The sequence below is a fragment of the Crocodylus porosus genome, unplaced genomic scaffold, assembly GCF_001723895.1.
Source record: "Crocodylus porosus isolate Cpor-Errol unplaced genomic scaffold, CroPor_comp1, whole genome shotgun sequence".
In the NCBI taxonomy this organism is placed as follows: Eukaryota; Metazoa; Chordata; order Crocodylia; family Crocodylidae; genus Crocodylus; species Crocodylus porosus.
The window spans coordinates 48055607-48076313 of NW_017728947.1; the positions used below are offsets into that span (position 1 = coordinate 48055607).

A 20707-nucleotide genomic window follows, 5' to 3' on the forward strand; every position below is an offset into this window, starting at 1 on the left:
AGAGTGCTTGGGTGGGGGAGGGCAAAGGAAGGGACTTCTAGTGGCAAAGGTCAGGGATTAGGGGCAGGACTTCCAATCCCAAAATGGCAACCAGGGGTAGGGCAACTGCTAAGGAGCAGGTCTACTCATGCCGCCCTTGACAGCTCACCAAAACTCATTAAGCAGCCTTCCAGCTGAATTGCCCACCCCTGCCATAATGGGACAGCTAATTGCTGACATTCCCCACTTCCTTGTAACATCTCCAGATAAGGCCTTCTTTAACATCCATGGTTTTTAGAGTGCAGGTGCAACGTTTAACAGGTCATAAAAAACTTGTATAATATGCAAATTTGAACTTGTCCTTCCAGCATAGGTGAGTGACCAACTTCTCCATTCTACTGAACACTAAGTGCAGCTATTGCCAATTCTGCTACTACTACACTTACAGCAGATCAGACCTCTGGGATGAAAAATGACACATGACTGATACTGTCAACCAGTACTTTATAACTGATTTCTACTTTGATTTTTCTCAGTATGTAGATTTAAAAAAAAAATGTACCTGTATTTTGGAGAAGTGTGCTAAAGACCGTTTTCAAATTTCAGTGGCTGGTTAGGCATCCAAAATAAGCAGCTAGTTCTTCAGAGGGGCTGAGCATCTAGTTTAGTCACTGCCCTCTGCAGAACAAACAGGCTATTTTGCTGGAGCACTGCATAGTGACTCGCCAAGAACAGATCTTATGAAAACAGCAGGACAGAGAAACTGAGCATATTTGCATTTCCACCATTCTACAGGGTCAGCAGACAGAGTAATCCCAGGTTTCAGTAGATATATAATGGCTCTATAATGGTTGAAGAAAAAGGAGCCTAACATTACAGTATATCTGTATCCCAGCAACTACTGCCTTTCATTGTCTGCTTGAGTTTTTTCTTGATAGGCTGTTTAACTGCACTTATTTGTCAAACAAGGCTCTGGTTGTGATTGTACTGCAGAGACTTGTACTGGAACTGAAAGGTTGTAGCTTTGTGCAGATTGTAGATGTGACTTTTTTACACTGTTCTTCAGTTATTTTGACTTGGAGTAGAGTCTGTGTTTTGTTTCTGCTTTTACTATAATTAATCTTTAAGCAGCTTCCAGGCATTTTCACTGCGTGCACTGCTGGCCGTATAGCAAAAATGACCCCTGCTTAACTCCCGCTAATAAAGTCATAGAAGTGCCTTGTTTGTTTTATTCTTCCTCTTTTATGAGTCATGACAGTTGGAGAGCTTAGCTTTTTTTCATCATCTAATTTTGCTTATTTTTACCTTTACAAATATCAGGAACAGTTAAGTCTGATCCTGATGGAGATCCTGAGACTCTCAGAGCACACCTATTACAAGTGCTTACCTTTTGAAATACACAGTGGAGTCCTTCTCAAGTCCTTTCTCCAAATGTTTATTAGACATTCCAGTTTAAATACTAAAAAAAGAGAGACTAAAAATACCATTCCCTTTACTTGCTTTGCTTTTAGTCTTTTGAACTATGTGATGTCATAGTTGCACTACTTCTTCAGTTACTATAACATCTTCCAGGATGGAATAAACTTTTTTTTTCTCCCTTTAGAAGACTGGGGAGGGAGGCATGGGGGTGGAAAGGGATAGGGATTGACACATTTTCTGCTTCCTTTATCTATCGTAAAGCAATAAAATATACGAGCCTAATTGTTTTCTTTGGTGATCACCTTTAACTCTCTAATACATTTTCCCTAATATAAAACCTATCAGCATAATTCCACTGTGAGGAAATGGCTTAAGTGGCATTCAACATTTTATGAAATATTTAATCCAGGATTGTATCTTGAATTTGTTTGACTTGTCTAACTTAATTCTTTCTGTAAACGGCAAGATTTGGGACTATGGCAAGGGGATAGTTTAAAAGGTGACAGAATGTCAGACATCTGTCTCAATGGATTGTTACTTAATTAAAGTCACACTATTTTAGAGCTGGAAAATTTAGAGCTGGAAATTATGGGCAGTGTTGCACATACATTTAAACAGTCTGCCACTTTTAAAGCAGTTGCAGAAAAGAATCAGACTGATGGACAGACAGACAATGTCTCCTTTCCCAGATCTAGTAAGCAGTCATGACAAGGAATGTCAGAGTTCCAGTGCCCTGAATTCTAGTGCACACTTCAGCAGCAAAGGCCAGGTGTACTGAAATTTTAAATGGCTTCCAACACAGCTTCACAAAATATTAGGAATCAGTTTGAACAGTGAAGCAGAGACTTGATAAAATAGTTCTAGTTTGTGCTGCTAGCAAATCTCTCATCTTCCATTACAGATTAAATGAGATACACTATGGTCAGTGGATCTCAGAAGTCAGACACTTCCAAGCAACTTATCTTTCTGCCTCAGGTTTCACACCTATAAGAGGAGGATACTGTACAATACCCATATTACAGGCTCAAGGTGAGGCTTGTTTACTAAGGCCATGTCTGCACCGTAAATTGACCATGCCAGGCAGCGCATGGAGCACTGCTTCTAGTCTCTGAAGCAATGGGTTAGACCTGTGCGGCATGCTTCAGGGTATCACTGATGGGCATGGCAAATTTATCACCTAGACCTGGCAGTAATTGCTTATAGCCCTTCCACCATTCAAATCAATCAAAGTTATTTCTGCCATCAGCATGTCACTGAGTGTTGTAGGCCTCCAGCTTACTCTTTGTGCCTTCATAGGATACCACATCTTTCCAGTGCAAGCATCTATTTGATCTGTTACTGCTACGGTGTCTTGCTGAGTACAATGGCCATAAACATTACTGTACTCCACCTCACTTGTGAACAATCCTGCAGTTGATTCTTGAGCTTATTTGCAGACAACTGTTTGACAAACTTTTACTTTTATAATTGCTGCATTTGTGTACAAAGCCCATTAGTGCCAGCCCTTGATTAAAATTGCTGAGGTAAACAATGACCTTTTTAAGGCTCTGGTTGCTACTATACTCAGACACCCTGAACATGTAGTCGGTATCTCTGCTGAAAGCCAATTAGTGAAGCAAAAGCCAGAACTATAGCATTTATTCTCTTATTCTCAAGTCAACAACAGAATTCTTGAGACAGCACCTGAACAATGACATAACATTAGAGTTAACAAGTTGTGCTTTATCTGGATCTCAGACCTGTGATCCAAGCAAGGTCAAAAATAGCTGTTATTTAATAACACACTTGTGACTTTGAGCTGAAGTTCTTTCTCCCCCCAAGAAAAGTCAAAGTTCTGTAGAATAGCCAAAGCTCTAAGAATTTGGAATAATAGCTGTAATACTCCCAACAAAATTAGAGAGCCCAGATTAGGAAGACATTGGAGTGGAAATGCAGATGACTTCTAGAAATCAAACGGCAGGGGAAAAAACTGCTAAATTTAGGGAAATATAGCAAATTAGTGTATCTTATTAATCACGGATCATCAAAATGATAAGTAATCGTATCAATGCCCTTATTAATCCAGAGGACGATGCAGTTTTTATAGGAGTGAAGAAGAGCACTTTAACACAGTACTGGCCTAACCTTCTGGCCCTGTGCATATCCAGATCTGGCTGAGCTAGCATACAGGGCCACATTATCTACCACACAGATCTGGAAATTTGGGAGCAGGGGAAGCCAAATAACACTGCTGCTAAACTTCCAGACCTGTGGGGAGCCCTGCAGGCTGGATCTGGCATGTGGGCTGCAACTTAAGCACCACTGGTCTAACAGATCATCACGTGTAACATTTACTTGGGTTGATATAAAACTGAGCTGAGTCTTCCAGAAATACTATGTAATACAACTATCATGAATGTAAGCAATATGAATCAAGAAAATGTCTGTTGTCCATCTCCCACTGCTCATTCCTGCAATACTAGTAAATCTTCCTTTTAAAAGAACATTAATGTTGGAAGGTTAGAATAATTCCAGTATTCTTGAATGATTTCATACAAGGAGGATCTTCTCATTAGTAAATACAGATCCAGTTTCCTGGCAGCTCAACTTTCCATGGCACTGATCTCACATTGAGTAGCTACACATTTCTCTTGTGCCCACTAATTTCAGAGCCTCAAGAGGAAGCTATGAATTGACATCATAAATTGTAACTAGCGGGAACAGAATTTTGAGTTACAGAAAAACTTCTTTAATTCTCTTAGGCAACTACCTGTATCGAAGAGAGAACCAGAAAATTGATCTCCTGCAGCTGGTATTTCTAACAATATTTATTCAAATAAAAAACATATCAGAACACAAAAATGAAGATTTGGTTTAGGGAGTCAGAGACCACCTGGAGGGAAGTGGCAACATACGCAGCTTCTCGGACTTCTGTGTTTCCAAGTGCCTAGTAGCTTTTCTCTTCTCTACCCCCTCCCTCCTACAACCACTATGCTCTTGAAAGTGATCACTTTAGGTATGCAAAAAAGCCTTCCAGACTCTTTTTTTCACTAATTCATATTAGAGGAATGCAATCTTTCTTCTTCAAGTGCATTCTTAGTCAGTTGCTTTAAGTAACTGCAGTACTGAATATGCCTTTTTTTAAGCACTTTGCTTTGTTTCATGAATAAGCAGTTGATTGCATGAGGGAGCTCTAAGATGAGTATAAGATGGGAACTATTGCTTTTTTATCAGTTGTTAAAACTTAAAATAGGATAGTGTCAGCCCATAGACAGTCTGCTTCAAGAGCAAAGAACTGATAAAAATCTTGGAGCAATCAAGATGATAGAGAGAACCCAGGGGAGTGGAATTCATTCTTGTATTGCTACCACTTCATTGTACAGGAATGGATTGAATGGTTCTCACAGAATATTCCCAGTGCCAGCAGTCTTTTCAGATTTTCACCCTGCCTACAGAGGAGTCTAGTATTTGGGTGATTGCTCTATGGTAGACAGGGGGACAAGGATGCCCCAGCTGTGATGATGGCCAGGGTGCCATAGCAACACCACAATCAAAGATGCACAAACCATTCTCTCAATCCCCATGCCAGGCTTTGCACCAACATAATAATCAATTTGGTTTACTTATAATTTTTATCCCTGCATATGCTTAGGATTAAGACACCTCTTGCTGGAACAACCACATAAGCCTCTGGAAAGGAAGTTGTGTAAATACATTTATCTGAGTGATCAAACACTTTAGCCACCTCTTCTAGGCTCCAAAAAGAAAAATACAGGGTTTTTTTTGCTTATTTGTGGAGGAAACCTTCAGGGTGCGTTTTCTCTCCCTCTTTCTCACACACACTAATATTCAAATTATAATAGTTTTTATTCTGGTTATTTTTTCTTTTCTTTTTAGCATTATAAATCTGGGTCTTGTCAAGACTGGAAGAAAACTGAAAAACTATTGCAGTGTCACAGAAACAGGAACCAAAAGAGCAAGTTAAGAAAATGAGAAAGGGAGAGATTTTTAGTCAGACTGTCCAACACTTTAAGAGTGTCTGGTGGTAGACCAAAGGTGCTCAGCCCCCCGCCTGCATGTCAGATGCAGCCCCTGGTGCCACATAAACTGGCCTACAGGGCTCACCATGGATTCTGTGGGGAGCTCTCTGGGCCATGAACCTGCACACTAGATCAGGCATGCAAAGCAGTGAGTCAGTGCAGGGTCCCTGGAGCCCAATCCGACCTGGGCAGGGGTGGTGCAAAGCCCCATAGCCCTTCTGCTTGGCCCTTCCTTATGTGCTAGGATTGGGTCCCAGGGATATGTGTCACCACCCCAACCTTCCACCTGGCTGGGATCAGGCTCTAGCTAGGTGGAGGTGGCATGGGGCCTGATTTAGCCTGTAGACTAGCCCTGTGCCATTCATCTGGCCCATGGGGCCAAAACTATGAGCACCATTGGTGTAGGCTAATATCCAGCCCTTCAGTGATAGTATGAGAACTTATGTTACCTTATGTTTGAGAGGTTTCTAACTGGCCTTCAGCAAAACTGCCTTGAAAAGTGTACCTTGTACAGCATCCTGCAAGTGGTGTCTTGTGGTGTGTTATAGTATCAGAGTAGTTTAAAATCATACATTTTAAATCATATTTTAAACAAGTGAGAAACCTTGATTTAAAACATATTTTACTCTTATTGGGCATACCTACACTAAATGCTTCAAGCACAGTAGACTAATTCTATTGTGTATTAGCATACAGAGCAAAACCTGTGCTAACGAGCAGTAGAATTAGTCTACTGTGCACTAGCATCACCTAAAACATGTGCACCTGTGCATTTAGTTGTTTAGTACCTGTTATTACAGGTACTAAACGCGTATTAATGCACAGTGGTTACTGCACATGTAGACGTGTCCACTGTGCACATAATTTAGTTACCTTTTTGAGGATGATATTATCCCAATCTGTAAGAATTTTTCCTGCCCCCATCCAGGAGAACAAGCTAAATATGCATATATTTAGTCTTTAATGTTTTTTTTTTCCTCAATTGGGTTAGGAAATAGCAAGTCATTATCTTATGAAGGAAAGGATTATTTTTACTTGTAACTTGTGTTGAGATGGAAATTGAATTTTTAATATTAAAGTAATTACACACTTATTAAAACTACCTCAAAATGCACTGGACACAAGAAAACCCTTGTCAAAACATGTTTTACATTTTAAAACTAACGGTGGTAAACAGGAACCATTAGCTGCAGCTAGTGAACTGAACTGGTTATCTCCTGTCACCAAGTCCTTTACTGTTTTGAAGTAGCTTTAATCCTCACATCTAGTTTTTATTTATATACAGAAAGGGAAAACAACTTTCCTGCTTTAACTTTGAGAAAAGCAGTCACAGAATTTATATTTGTTAAACAAACTGAAAAGAAAATGTTCTATACATACATACCTGCAGAAGGAACTACTGCCATAAAAAGAAAAAATAAAACGCAACACTAGTTAAGCACCTCAGCAAACTTTACTTAGTCAGCAACTTCAAGGATCTGACATCCTTTAAGGTTTAGGTGCCAAATGTACTGTTTGAGGCTATGACAACCAATATTAAAAGGCCAAAGAGGTTTATTTTAAAAAAAAAAAAAGTTTAAGTCTGATTTTAAAATCAGCACTTTCACCAGCCTACCTACTCCCAAAGGAAAATTTGGAATCCTTAAATGCAAAGCCATGCCATCTGTGAAGTGTCAAATTAAACATTTGCATCAGGTGTGGGCATAAAACCTGGGTAGCTCAGAGCCTCAAGCACACTTGAGAATCACCTTGATTTTCCCCCTTTATTTTGCTGTGCTTCAGAAGTTGTTTTTGTAGCATAAAGCAATATGCTATCCAACAGAAGGACTGTTATGGTTCAGTCCATGTACTCTTTCCAATATCTGTTCTGTGAGTAGGGACTTACATTACTTATTTTGTAAACGGCTGCTGTGTTGATACAGGAAATTCACTACTAACACAAGATTTAACTAAAGAATATTTATTTCATATTCTACTAAGACTCTTTCTCGAGGATGTAACCAATAATGTTGGAAACGCCAGAGAAGGGCACATACAGTCAATGTGTGAAGCAGGTATCAACAGCCCTAGAGGTTTAAACAAAGTAGAATCGTTAGCTAACCAGAGAGTAACTAAGTGAAATCTCTGCTAAAGGTGTCATACTTCTTTCTTCATTTACACTGAGAAAAGGTCTCAAACTGAAGAAAACCCTTGAATCTCTAACGATGTATTCAGTCTTGGCTAGAGTTTTAACAAGATGGCAACAGGATGACTATAATACAAAACTCCCATTACTACGCTGTACACACCTGTTGTCCAACCCCCCCACCCCAAACCCTGCAACAAAGGCACCCCATTATTTGCTGGCTTGTTGGGCCTGCCTGCGGAGGAGGACGTAGATCTTCTCCTTTATCCAGTCTTTATTGTAAGGTTGATATGTCTGAGTGTCAGCACGGTACCTAGGGAGAAGAAAAAAAGTGAATCCAATATCAGTTTGACCTTCTATATTATAATTCATCAGAGGAGAATCATTGGCCTTAATGAGTCTGCAAGACTGTCTATAAAATCAGGCATTATTTTTACTGAGGTAACCAAAGCCAGATTATGGTATTCTGGCACTGGGAGCAGAGTATATCCCTTAACAAGCAAGGTAACACTAGGTCAAGGCACTCAGCCCATTAGCAAGAATCTAGAATAGAAGCCAAATGTTCCAAAAGCTTAAGTCCCATTCTCTTTTACATTTAAAATGAAATTACTGTCTCCCTACCCACAGTAATGGAAAGTGAACAAACAAAGCATTTAGAAAAGGTCTGAATGCTCAAAAAAATTAAGTGTAATCAGGTTTTTAACTTAAAAAAAATCATAATGTCTTAACATACTTTAAAAATTAGTACTTGGCCCACAAAGACTTACTCTTGTTTGAAGTTAAGTGAGTATTTTTAATTTAAGCTTACAGATATATTTTATTCTGTGCTTTTTTTTTTTTTTAAAGTATTTTTACAAAGGGTTCTTCCATCCACTTCTGAAATGTATGGTATTTGTTTTCCTCGACTTTGCTTAACGAGGAATCAAAGCCAAAATAGGGAAGCAGCTTCAGTAAGGATAGACAGCAAATAAGTCTGAATTCAAGTTCCAAAAATAAGTACTCAACAAAAAATAAAATGGACTACAAACTAAGACCCCCCCCTCCCATGTCTCCCTCCCCTGCCCAAATTCATGCTTTCTTTATTAATCTGAGCTTAAAAATATTTCTCTAGGCTCACTTACTGTATAAAGTAACCAAGAAATTGTTATTTGCCAGAAGGCTCTCGACAGAAACACAGCCAAATATTTAGACACTGCCTCTAGTTCTCTTGCCATTTTTATTTCTAGCAAAAGCAAGTCAGTAAGATGATATACCAAGTTAGCCAGCTGTGAACAGTCCTAAAATTTGTCCTCTTTATAAAAAGCTTTAATCCTTAAAGTTGAAACACATAGTGCCCGCTATAGACACCCCAAAAGAATGAAGAGAATATCTCTGTATGTTCATTCCAACCGATATGACAAAAGCCAGTGATATCCTTAGCACTAGATCTTAAATAACACTAACTGAACTTAAAAAAGTAAGCTAACTCAAAATCCAAAGCATTTTAGGGGTTTTTTCAGAACAAGCAGAAGACAATCAATCTGCTTAAGAAAAAAGAAGCTTATTTAAAACCTAGCAAGTGTTTCAGTATTATCTATGTAATTAAAATAAAGATGATACATTTCAAGATAGGGCTGGGCTTTTATCAATTCTCAGAGTACAAAGAATTTATCTCTGGGAGTTAGTAATTAAGCTATGATGCAAAACCAGATATAAGGCAGCCTAGGGAGCTGCACAGCTATAAAACATGGACAGCACGTTACACACTTTGTGTGCCATCTGGTGGGGAAACTACAAGCTATAACAGAACTTAGCTCAGAAATACACATTGGCTATATGGGGTCTAAGCTCCTGATTAAAAAACACTACACTGTAAAGGAGAACACCGACTTCCGCTTAAAATGTGACATTATCCACAATCTGTCAGAGGGGAAAATAAAACATGGCATGGCTTGTTAACTTTGCTTCAGCCCAACGCTGATGTATGTCTGGGGTTAAGTAGGGGGGCGGGAGAGAGAGACAGACAGCACTCCTGAGGACATGATAAATTTATAGACACTATAATACCAAGTTATACCTTCATGAGTACTTCAGAATTCCATGTATTACTCAGTCTAAAGAGATAAGGAAACCAAAGTAGATAGATGCTGTTTGTTTCCTGTTTGATATGTCTTCTGATATTAGTAGGCAGCCCTAGTCAGTCCTCACTCTATGAAAAAGTCAGTCACTTTTTATAACAGTTTTTGTGTTGCTAGACCAGTTTGTATAGAAAAGCTGCAGATTTCAAAACACATCACACACTGTAGTTTCCTGTGGATAGTATAGCAGGAGTCCACTACTTTGACAGTTGTTGCACATAACTTCTAGTGTTTATTTGAAAAAATGTGCTGACAACCATCTCTGCTGATGCAACAAAAAAAAGTTACAAGTTTCATTTAGCTGTATATTTAGACAAGACAAAACCATTACCTGTATTTATATTATATTATATTTATGTCAAGACCATTAGGACTTGTTAAGTGATAGGAATTAACAATGTTCTCATATAGACCAGTAAGGGAAACTAGTTTCTTTTAACCCCATATTCAGGACCAGGAAGCCTTTACGTAGTATACAGTATCACTTTTGGCTCCCTCATCCTTAACACATGAAAATCCTAGAGATGATAGGTGAGATTTTCAAAAACACCCAACCAATTTAGGGCAACTTCCAATGAAAAACTTCAGTATCTTAAACCCTAGCCTAATCTGTAATGCTTCATCTTGATCAAAGAAACAGCTCTAACAAGCTCAACTTAAAAACAAACAAACAAACAAAAATCAGGTGCAACCTGCAGGTTCCCTGTGTTGCCAATAATATTCCTCAGTTCAGTAAAATATACCAGTGCTGTGGATTCCTGAAAATCAAATTATGCTGAATAAACTTTTTAAATACTTCAGAACTCTAGCACAGACACAGCTTTCTTGCAATTTTTCATTTAAGTAGCTCATGAATTGATCCTAACTAGTTTAAGTGAATCTGCAAATAATATATAACCACTTGAGTGTAAGGACTTTTGACACTAAGTTGCATGCGTTTACTCTTTTCAAACAAATGCTTTGTTCCAATGTAATCCATCCTAGAAACTTAGTTTTAGGCTGCCCTGCTAGCAGTCACTGAGAGGCTCAACAGAATGACATCAATGACTTTACATGGAAGCTTTACACATTTTTGACCAACATCAGACAGCACTAACAGAAGATGCAATCAAAAGCAACAGGAAAAAAAATATTGGAAACGTACATTTTGTAAACAAACTTGCAATTAATTTCTTGTTACTTTTCAGTCTCCTGCTTTTCCAACACTGGGAGAAAAACAATATCACTATTGCCAAAGCAAAATAGGTGTTTGAAGAACTACCTTCCATGTAAAAAGGACTGTACTTACACAAGACAGCTGAGGTCTGCCAGATCATCAATGAAGTCAAACAATTGGCTGATGTCATATGTAATAGATGGGCTGTTGGGATTCATTCTCTTCAGATGCTCTTCATACATTTTACAGACCCCTAAAGAGATGTGAAAATCCTCAGCATCACTGATAGAGATATTAATAGATCTTTAGCTTTCCACAAAAATCTTTCATGTATTGAAGTTACAAGCAGTAATGAAGTAGAGGGGCAGACTTGGAACAAAAATGTGCAGCTGCAATAGAATGAGATGTCACTGTTTATTCAGCGGCAGTGTGCTTCAGTATTAGCGCTTGTTCTATCTATGTGCACAATACACGGGTATAAGAAATGAGTCATCTCATTTTTACATATTATTTAGGCATCGCACCTCAAGGAAGCACTGGTGAATAGTTGAGAACTAACTTATGATCTAGAATGAAAAGCCTAATTCTGTAAAGCTATAAAGTAGCTCTGTAAATTCTAATCACTAACTAGTTTTTAAAAAAAGCCAAAAAGCAAAAAAAATCAACTTGGCTCTAAAGCAGCAATTAGTTGACAAAGCCCAGGCAGAGTTGTACACATGTTAAAGTATCAGGCACTATATGCTGTCACATGGAGCTATTGATTTCTGAGGAGAGAAGTCACACTTTGCCAAATGTAAAGAGATCAGATACAAAAAAAGAGCTGAAAATGTGGTGATCCCACCTTGTAAAACAATGAACTATTAATTTCAAAGTAATTTTAGAGTGCCTTTAAGCAACAAAGAAAACTTGGAAAAAAGAGCTTTACTGTTTCTCTTTTGGGGTAAAAAATTGCCATATCAGGAAAGACTTATGAACATTTTTATTATATAAAAAGCCCTTTATTAGGCAGCATATGAATGTATATGATGCGACACTCGCTGAAAAGTTAACTTAGTTGGCTACAGCTTAGGAGATTGTAAATAATAGCCAGGGATCCTGGTTTTCCCCGATTAAAAAAAAATAAAAATTACAAGTTCTCTGATAAAACCTACCAAATCCTTAATTAAAGTTAAAGACTCCCTACAACAACTCCCCAGCAATACTAGTGCCCCTCACCCCCTGCCCTGCCAGAGGGGGCCCCCAGCTGCCAGGGCTACAGAGCCAGAGACCCAGGTCTGCACCCTCCTGCCTGTCAGAAGGCAGCTGCTGCAGGAGTAGGACAAAGCCGGCTGCCCTCTACTGCAGGCTTGGACAGGGCTGGCTCCCAGGGGCAGTGCACGCTCCCAGGGGGTAGGGGAGACCTGCACCCACCAGAACTGTGTGGAAAGAGGCAGAGGCAAGGTGGGTTCATGCTGCGAGCTTGTGTTCCCTGCCCTGCTGCCTTCTTTTGGGACCTCTGCAGCACAGTGTACACGACCTGGCGCAGCAGGGCACAGTGGGAAAAGCTGCTTGCCCCTGTGGCACTTTGCGCTGCCCTAGAGACACTTCCCTTACACGTGCGGGTAGCAATATGGGGTTGTGCTCCTCATTGTTGCCCCCGTGTGCAGGGGCAAGGGGTAGACTGGGGCTAGAGCTGGAGCAGCGGGGAGAGGGGTGGAAGAAAGGGGGCCAGACTGAGAGTGGTGGGAAGGGGGGACATGGGCAATTTGCTAATGTGAACACCCCCCCCCAGTTGAACACAATGTTTTATCAATGTATTTACAAATGTAAAGCAATTTGGAAGCCTACCAGTGCCTCAATCATTATAATAAAATAAATTCTAAATACCTATATATTTCGGCATTTGATTTTGGTTTTGTTACCTTAAAAAAAATCAGAGCTTCTCCTGACCTCTTTGCTCCCCAGGACGTGGGTCTACCTGCAGCTGTCCCCCCTTACTGATTTGTGGATCTGAGCAGCCCTGCTATGCCAGTGCCTCTCACTCCCAAGGCATAGTCCTGTACCTGCCAGTGACATTCACTCCCAAACCACAGACCCTGACTCCCAGGCCCCAGTCCCGAAGTATGTGGAGCAGGGGAGGTGCTTGACCATAGGCGATGACGCATCAGGGGAGGAAGGGGTCCACAGAGGGACATGTGACCCTCCCTTCTCCCCCTCCCCCCCGACTTTTGTGCCCAGCGGACACAGAGCTGCAGCCTAGGCAGACTGGCACAGGTAGGACTTGGCATGGGAGTGCAGTGGGGTGGCAAGACTTGTTGCCTTCACTGCCAGGAGCAATGGACTGGGAGGGGAGATGAACAGGACAGACATACTGCCTTCATTCCTTTCACTGCCAGCTGCTCACACTGCCAGGGCCCAGCCACCACTGCTCCCCTCAGGCCCCCTGTACTGCCCCACCCCCCATGCTGCCCCTCTCCCCACTCCCTCAGGTACAGCCACAGCCTGAGTGGAACAGCAGCTGGGCCATGACAGTAATGTAGAGCCGTGGCCAGGCACACAAGCAGCTGTTAGCAGGAGGTGAGGACAGCAGAGTACGCGCACCACCGCCCCAACCCCCCAGTTACTTCTTGCACTGCTGATGGTGTAGCTGGCACGTTGATCCTGGCAGTGGCAGCAGCAGCAAGTCTTGCCATCCTGCTCTCCCCTCCCCATGCTGAGTCCCGCCTGGTGGGCTGCGGAATTGGCTCCTGCACATACTGTTCCAGCCAGGCTACAGCCCTGTGTCCACTGTGGGTGCACAAATCCGGGGGGGGGGGGGGAGTCATGTGCCCCTTTCCCATACTCCATCCCCCCATAGATTTACCAGTGGGGAGCTGCTCCCCACCATGCTGCCTGGCTGCCACATGCATGTGTGTGCATGTGGATGGCACTCCCCGATTGCCTTCCTCCTGCCCAGCCCTCCCCGCCAGCCAGCTGGAACTCTGCAGTCTGCAAGTGGAAACCCACAGTTTCCTGTGTTTTACTCTTTTAAAGGATAAAATCCGTGTTTTTCTACAGCAACATGGATCCCTGGTGATCAGGATGTTCAGCACTTCTCAAAGGCCAGCAATACATTCACATCAATTCATATCCATTTATAAGAAATAATATTTCCTTCCCCTTATCACAGCTGCAAACTTTTGCGGTATGAGTGTGTAAGTTGAACTAAGTTATTTCTGGATCATTCGTTACATAAACAAGGGAGCTGCAGCTGGGCCTTATTTAGTTCCCGATATAAAGGGCAAAAATATCTACATTATGGTTTTCAGCAGTATTTACTTTGCAGGGCTAACAGAAGTAAGTAGTTCTTTACAAAATTAGGCCCTGACCCTGCATTGAAATGTTGTTCTACCCTGGCATGGCACTCCTCTCATTGCACGACTTGGGAATGTAATGAAATCAAAATAGGACCCTGACTAAACAGAAGCAGCAAATGTAATTTGGAGCTGTTCTGAAATAAATGTTGCTTGAACTGAATGTGATCCTTGTAATGAACTTTCCATCCTTGTAATGTTATTTCTATATGTTTTTTACATTAAAAATGCATTTTTTGCTCATTCTTTCAGTTAGTGAGTTTAGAAAACACATGGAAACAACTTTCCTTAACAAGAAAGGAGATCAACTAAAGCATCTTTATTGTAGAAGTAACGACACCTACCTTCCATGCACTCATTCACCGATTCATAATCAGCATATGTTCTGCCTTCTGGCCTCTTGGTAGGCTGAACAAGTAGAATTGTGTGAGACTGCACAAAAACAAGAAAACATTGACTCAGAATTTTCAAAAATCAATAAATACTTGAGCAAATCACAAAAAAGACTAAAGTTTCAGCTGACCATTCACACATAACAGAAGAAAACCAAAAAATCCTATTTCTGTGTTTCTTGTTATTACTACTACAAGTGTTATTATCCAAAGAATAATTATGGCTTGGGCTTAAAACAGCCTTGCATTTCTTTCTGAAAAATGCTAGGAAGCCATTACAATACTGAAAACACATGTCACACTGTAGCAAAGAATTAGAAATTGGAAAGCAAAAAGATCTGCCAAGTGGCACCTGTATTTCATGTACCTCCTGCTAACCAGCAACTAGCTGCCTGGCTGGGGTCTTATGACCCCTGCCACCCCCAGTGCTCCTTCCTGCCCATGGCAGGAGGTCGGACTAGATGATCTGTCTAGGTCCCTTCCGACTCATTGATTCTATGATTCTATTTCCAATCTCAGTTGCATTAATTGACAAATTTATAGTCCATCATATGCATTGCTCCCAGAAAGCAATTTTGTTTTCCTTGCACACTTAAAAAACCCAGTGTGTTCAAGAAACAGTAAGCAAGGATCACACTTCTTTGTAAATATGAGAGAACTAAAGAAAATTAAAGCATATAAAAACCATGCCATCTGCATTTTATTCAGTTCACTTATTTCCAATAGAAATGTTAGCAAGTAGGGATTTTATTTTAATAGACAAGAGGTTAGAAAAAATGGAGGGAAATCAAACTTCAGTTTACCAATATTACCCAGGTCACAAAGTGAAAATTTAACACATAAAACATGAGAGATTATTTACAATCCTTATAATATGAATTATACATGACTGCAAAGCTCCACAACTGTGTTCTACACTGTTATTTAAGACAATTGTTCATAAATTAACTAAAAAATGGATGACTTTAGTACTAGAAATTAAGTACTCCAAACACAAGCTTACAGGAATACTGCTTAATGAAAATGTCTACCTAGACAAAGAGGATTGCTGGCATAGAGAACTGTGCTGTGTATGATGGATTAAGTTACAAAAAACAGTTTTTGTAAAAATTCCCAGAGAAACTGCATACCTTTAACCAACTGTATGTAACATATGTGCTGTGTGTAGTTTGCATTATTTCTATACTATTTATTTTCTCTACAAAGATAACAAGACTACTTCAAAAAAGTTAAAATATACCATGATGTGGCTTTATGTGACTGATTACAGATAGCTAAAAGTTACAGATGGCTGAAAGTTTGCAAGTGCACAGGAAATAACACTGCTTCCAATGGTGATAATTGAATTCAACACTAAAGAAGCCAGGTGAGTAGACAGCAATACTGCACACAAAATTACTGCTAACAAATATAAAGTAATGAACAGTGGAAAGATGTGAACTTCTAATACACATTATTGCAAAAAGGAAAGAGACACAACCTCCTTTTGGACAGCTCAATCAAAACTGTATCTCAGTATCTGGGAGCAGTCAAAAAAAAAAAAAGTGTTACTAGATTTTATTAAAAAAAGGAGGTGGGGATTGGAAAAGTGTTGTACCGTCATTTTATAGCAATTAGTAATATTCCATACCTGGAACAGTACTTTCAGTTCTGCATATCCTAACTCAAAAAAAAAAAAAAAAAAAAAGAGCATAGAGGGGATTTTGAGGGAAAAAAAAACCCTTACCTCTCTAAAGGACTTCATCTCCCTGCTCTCTGCTCCCATTTATACAACAAACATTTGTCTTAACCCCTAATCCTACAGCATCACAAAGGGAACTCATACCAGAAAACCTTTTCAGTCACTGCTGTGTAGGTTACACTCTCATTTAACTGTAGCATTCCTTACTCCTGGATATAACTATGCTGAAGGGCATTATGTTCAAACACTCTAGATTACTCTGTATGAGTACAATGTCCCCCTTAATATCATTCTGCCAATCTTCATTTTTAATTTTTGTTTTTAAGCAGTGATTATTTACATCTACAATTATGAACGTGTTAAACGCTGTGGCCTATTACCAAGCCTTACAGAACCCCAATTAGAGTGGGAGTGTCTCTATTATGATTCTCAAACAGTTAACTGGATTTTTGAATACATGTAATTTGCATTTTGATAACAGATGCTGCTATTTTTACATGAGATTACTATGCAGTACTAAGTATATAAGAACTAATTATTTTTGTCAAACAAACATGTAATATTAAACAATGAAGTTGAATCTGATAAGACCTATTTTCCCTAAAGCCATGCTGAGTGACATTAGTTAACAAAGATTAAAGACTAGTTGTTTAATTTTATCCTGCATTCATCATTTTATTCATCACTGGTGTCAGATTATGATGCCATATAATGACCTGGGTTATCCCACTTGCTCATTTTAAATAAATACTACTTTAAGTCTTTTTCTCATCTGTCATTTCCCCACTATTCCAAGCTTAAGTGACATCTGTAGGCCAGAGATGTCCTTGGCCAACTCTTTTAGTACCTCAGGGGGTGTCCAGATGAGCACACACATGTGGTTTGTAGTGCCTCAAACAGGTCTGAGTGCATGTGCAACTCTGCCATGCTGCAAATTTGATACTGGGAACTCTCAGTATTAAAACAAACAAACAAAAAACACTGCAAAAAAAAGTGGCACAACTGGAAGCTGGGTCCTCCAGGGAGATGCTCTGGCTACCAACCAATGTCTCAACTGCTTTAGGTGTCCCCTGGCTCCTCTCCAGCACACCAGGAGCTGGGAGGAGTGAGGAAAACAGCCATTTCCCTGAAGCGGGGCATTCTGCCCCACACCAAACCCCATGAGCTGGGGTGTGCATAGCCACTAAAAGCAGTGGCACAAATACGTGCTATTTTTGCTGCAGCAAACTCACACATGAAGATGTGCCCCCTGGGTGCAAGTTATTTTAACCTTTTTAAATGCTTACTCTAAAAGATGTTATCTAACCCATCATTCCATGTTGTATTAGCAGCACTGTCACTTGCATGTCAAAGGAAGGGATTCTTCCATTCAGAACTGGCAAGGCCTCACTTGGTGTACCGGGTCCAGCTTTAGGTCCCATGCTCCAAGAAAGATACGGACAGATTGGACGAAGTCCAGAAGTGGCAAAAATGATTTGTGGCTTGGGAAGCAAGACTAATGAGACCGGAAGAACTGGGGACATTTAGTCTGAAGAAGAGAAGATTGAGGGGGATTTGATAACAGCCTTTGACTACCTGAAGGATGATTAAAGGGAAGATGGAGAAACTATTATCTGCGGCTGTAGGGGTCAGGACTAGGAACAATGGCCCTGAACTGCATGCAGTGAAGGAAATTTAGGTTGGAAAAAAGGAGAACTTTCTGACTATCAGAGTGGTCAAGCATCAAAACAGGTACTGAGAGTTGTGAAGTCTCCATCCCTGGAAATTCTTGAATGTTGGACAGAGACTTGTAAGGGATGATTTAGTCAGGGAAGATCCTGTCTTGAACACAGGGGCTGGACTAGATGACCTCATGAAGTCTCTTCCAGCCTTCTTTTCCCATGCACAATCTCCTCAGTTACTAACTGGAAAGTATTTTTTCACACTACTGAAATATTTATATTCTTTCATAAATGTATACCATCCTGCTTTTTGTAAAATGCAGAACAGAAATATTTACCAAAAACTTCTCTCCTGCACCATTAACAATTTACTGCCTACATGAAGCATTCAGTCTATACTATTGCTAGATATTCCTATTTTGTTCCTAAAATATTTAGCCTCTCTCTGTCATTTTGGTGTACCAGCCAGAGATCATCTGTCCAATTTTGCTCCCCCACCACATCTATCTTCCCACATCCATTTTCTGTATTGCTATTTCTTCTTTTGCATTTGTTGTGTGTTGGGATTTAAGTTTCTAATTTCTGCTTTCAAATCGCCACTGAGGTAAGGTGGGTTTTGAGCTTCTTGATAATGGAACTAGTGGCTTTTAGTAATTTAATAAACTCTTTCTAAAGAACTCCCAATTTTCACACACTTGATTTGTTCCAATTCATTTCAATCAATTTCTCCCAACTTTGGGAAACGAGGATTTCTCCAACACAAAAAGGAAAAAAACCCATTAAATTGAGATGCAGAATTCACTGCTATAAGATAAGAGCTAAAACTTTAGAATAAGACAAAAAAGGACAAACCTTTCTAGAAATATGAAAATCTCTATCCCCAGTTAGAGAAGATGGTATATCCACACCACCACACATCAGAACATAAACTGACATGGGATGGGAAGTCCTGCCCAAAACTGGGATTCTTGTACAACTGCAGAATGGGTACGTCTACATGAGATACTTTACCAAGCAGCAGTGCAATAAAGTATCACCATCTATGGGTGCATGGCAATTAGGGCATAGCAGACTAATTGACTGCAGTACCCAATAGTCCAGTCAGATACAAGTGGTATCCAGCAGCACAGTAAATTAGCGCGCTTATATGCACACGCAGACAGTGATTTTGGGATTAGTTTACTCTGGCTTAAACTGACCCACAGTAAATACAGTTACATCAATTGCATGTAGAAGCACCCACTGGCTACACAATTGTTCTGAACTACTGTGACACTACATTTAAAGGAAGTTGACAAACATTTATTTGGGCATGCATCTGCAAAAGCACCTGAGACAGTGCAGACAGCTGGGTCAGTCAGGCTCCATATCCTGGCAGAACAGTTTCTACTAGCTGCAACCCACCTACACTACTGCCACCAGTGAACAAGCAGGGGTTACCTAGAAGACCTTTTAGTGGATTTTTGAGTTCCTACTATTACACCGAAGAAGCAGGGGCTTCCTGCAGGAGGCTCCAAAGCTTCGGGGAGCAGGATGCCTCTTACAGAAAAGCTTCACCAATTTTTTTTTTTTTTAAAAGCCAAGTGCTGCTCCGAAGGGGTGCTCGGGGCCCGGGCCAGGCCGGCGGCAGCAGTCGTGCTCCCGAGTGTCAGGCGGGCCAGGCCCGGGGAAAGGGCCTGGGGAGGGAAATACAGCAACAGCGCCAGGCCGGAACGAGCAGAGGGACGTGGCCAGCTTGCGGCAGCAGCTGAGACTCGAGCGGAGCCGGGCCTGACCCCCAGGAGCGGCCGCGGCTGCTGGGACCCGCCTTTCTGTCCGGGAGAAACTCTCCCGGCCGCAAGTGAGCCGCGAGGCCCGATTTCGCCCCTCCCCCCCCACGTGCGCCCTTCCCCCCACGCGGGAAACGGCGCGCGCACCCCGGCACTGTCCCCCCTCTCCAATCGCCCCACGCCCCCTTCCCCGGCCACTCCGCCTCCCGCTTCGCGCCCCGCGTCCGAAGCCCCGGCAGCGCCCCCACTTCGGCCCCTTCCCCCTCACCATGGCGACTCGCTCTCCACAGCCCCCGGCGCGAACCAGCAGCTCCCAACCGTCCCCCACAATCCCCCGCGCCAACCGGAAACGCTTCAGCAACCGCCAAACGGCTTCCCTCCCACCCCCTTCTCATTGCAGCTCGCTTTCACCATAGAGACAGCACCTCTCACAGAGCAAAAGCACCGCCCAGACACCTCGCGAGAATTAGAGGGTGGCCGCCGCTGCGTATGCCGGGAAGGCTTCCGGGGTGGAGACTCGGGCTGCCATATTCGCTAAGGGCAGTGCTTCCCTCCCTCGCGCCTCGTGAGGCTCGCCATCTTGGTGGCGGGTGACCCGGAAGCGGATCCGGCGGAGGGGGCAAGCTTCAGGCTAGAAGCTGCCACTTGGCCTCGGCGGGGCCAAGATGGAGCCCGGAGCCTGAGGACCGAGGTCGGGCCCCGCGGGCAGGGGCGGGGTCCGAGAGCGGCCCCGGCGCGGCCGGCAGCGCTGGAAGCGCCGCGGGGGAACCTGAGCGCGGGGCCCGCCGCCATGGACGACTTCGTGTCCATCAGCCTGCTGTCGCTGGCCATGATGGTAGGCTGCTACGTGGCCGGCATCATCCCCCTGGCCGTCAACTTCTCGGAGGTGAGGGCGTCCCGCGTGTCCCGGCGCCATCGCCTCGGCGGGGGCTGCCGGCGGCCCCTGCACCTGCGGGCTTTGGGCTGAGTTGGCAGTGCCTGGTTTAATCCTTGGCTGAGGCGGGGGCACCAGGACTGTACCCGGCTCTGCCCCCCGCGCCTCAGAAAAAAGGCTGTC

The 20707-nt window shown here is 42.0% G+C and overlaps 2 protein-coding genes across 2 annotated transcripts in view; one reads left to right on the forward strand and one right to left on the reverse strand.

Annotated features, from left to right (window-relative positions):
• Positions 1 to 7356: 7356 nt before the first annotated feature.
• ERH (enhancer of rudimentary homolog (Drosophila)) lies at positions 7357 to 20026 on the reverse strand. Its single transcript, XM_019551426.1, has 4 exons — positions 19919 to 20026; positions 14492 to 14579; positions 10948 to 11068; positions 7357 to 7855 (listed from the first exon to the last, which is right to left on the reverse strand). Exons 1-4 carry the CDS (start codon positions 19919 to 19921, stop codon positions 7753 to 7755), a joined length of 315 nt encoding a protein of 104 aa, XP_019406971.1. The 5' UTR covers positions 19922 to 20026; the 3' UTR covers positions 7357 to 7752.
• A 222-nt stretch (positions 20027 to 20248) lies between these two features.
• SLC39A9 (solute carrier family 39 member 9) overlaps positions 20249 to 20707 on the forward strand; it is a 39131-nt gene continuing 38672 nt past the window's right edge. The window contains exon 1 of the mRNA XM_019551425.1: positions 20249 to 20536. Coding sequence (XP_019406970.1) covers positions 20441 to 20536 — 96 coding nt within the window. The 5' untranslated portion in view covers positions 20249 to 20440. The remainder of the gene's footprint in view (positions 20537 to 20707) is intronic.

Bases quoted from the DNA above. Each gene is read 5' to 3' on its own strand.
- ERH (XM_019551426.1), bottom strand. The intron at 11,069-14,491 runs GTAGGTGTCGTT...ACATCTCTTTAG, and splicing joins GGTGAATGAGTGCATGGAAG to GGGTCTGTAAAATGTATGAA. The intron at 7,856-10,947 runs GTAAGTACAGTC...TCTTCTCCCTAG, and splicing joins GCAGACCTCAGCTGTCTTGT to GTACCGTGCTGACACTCAGA.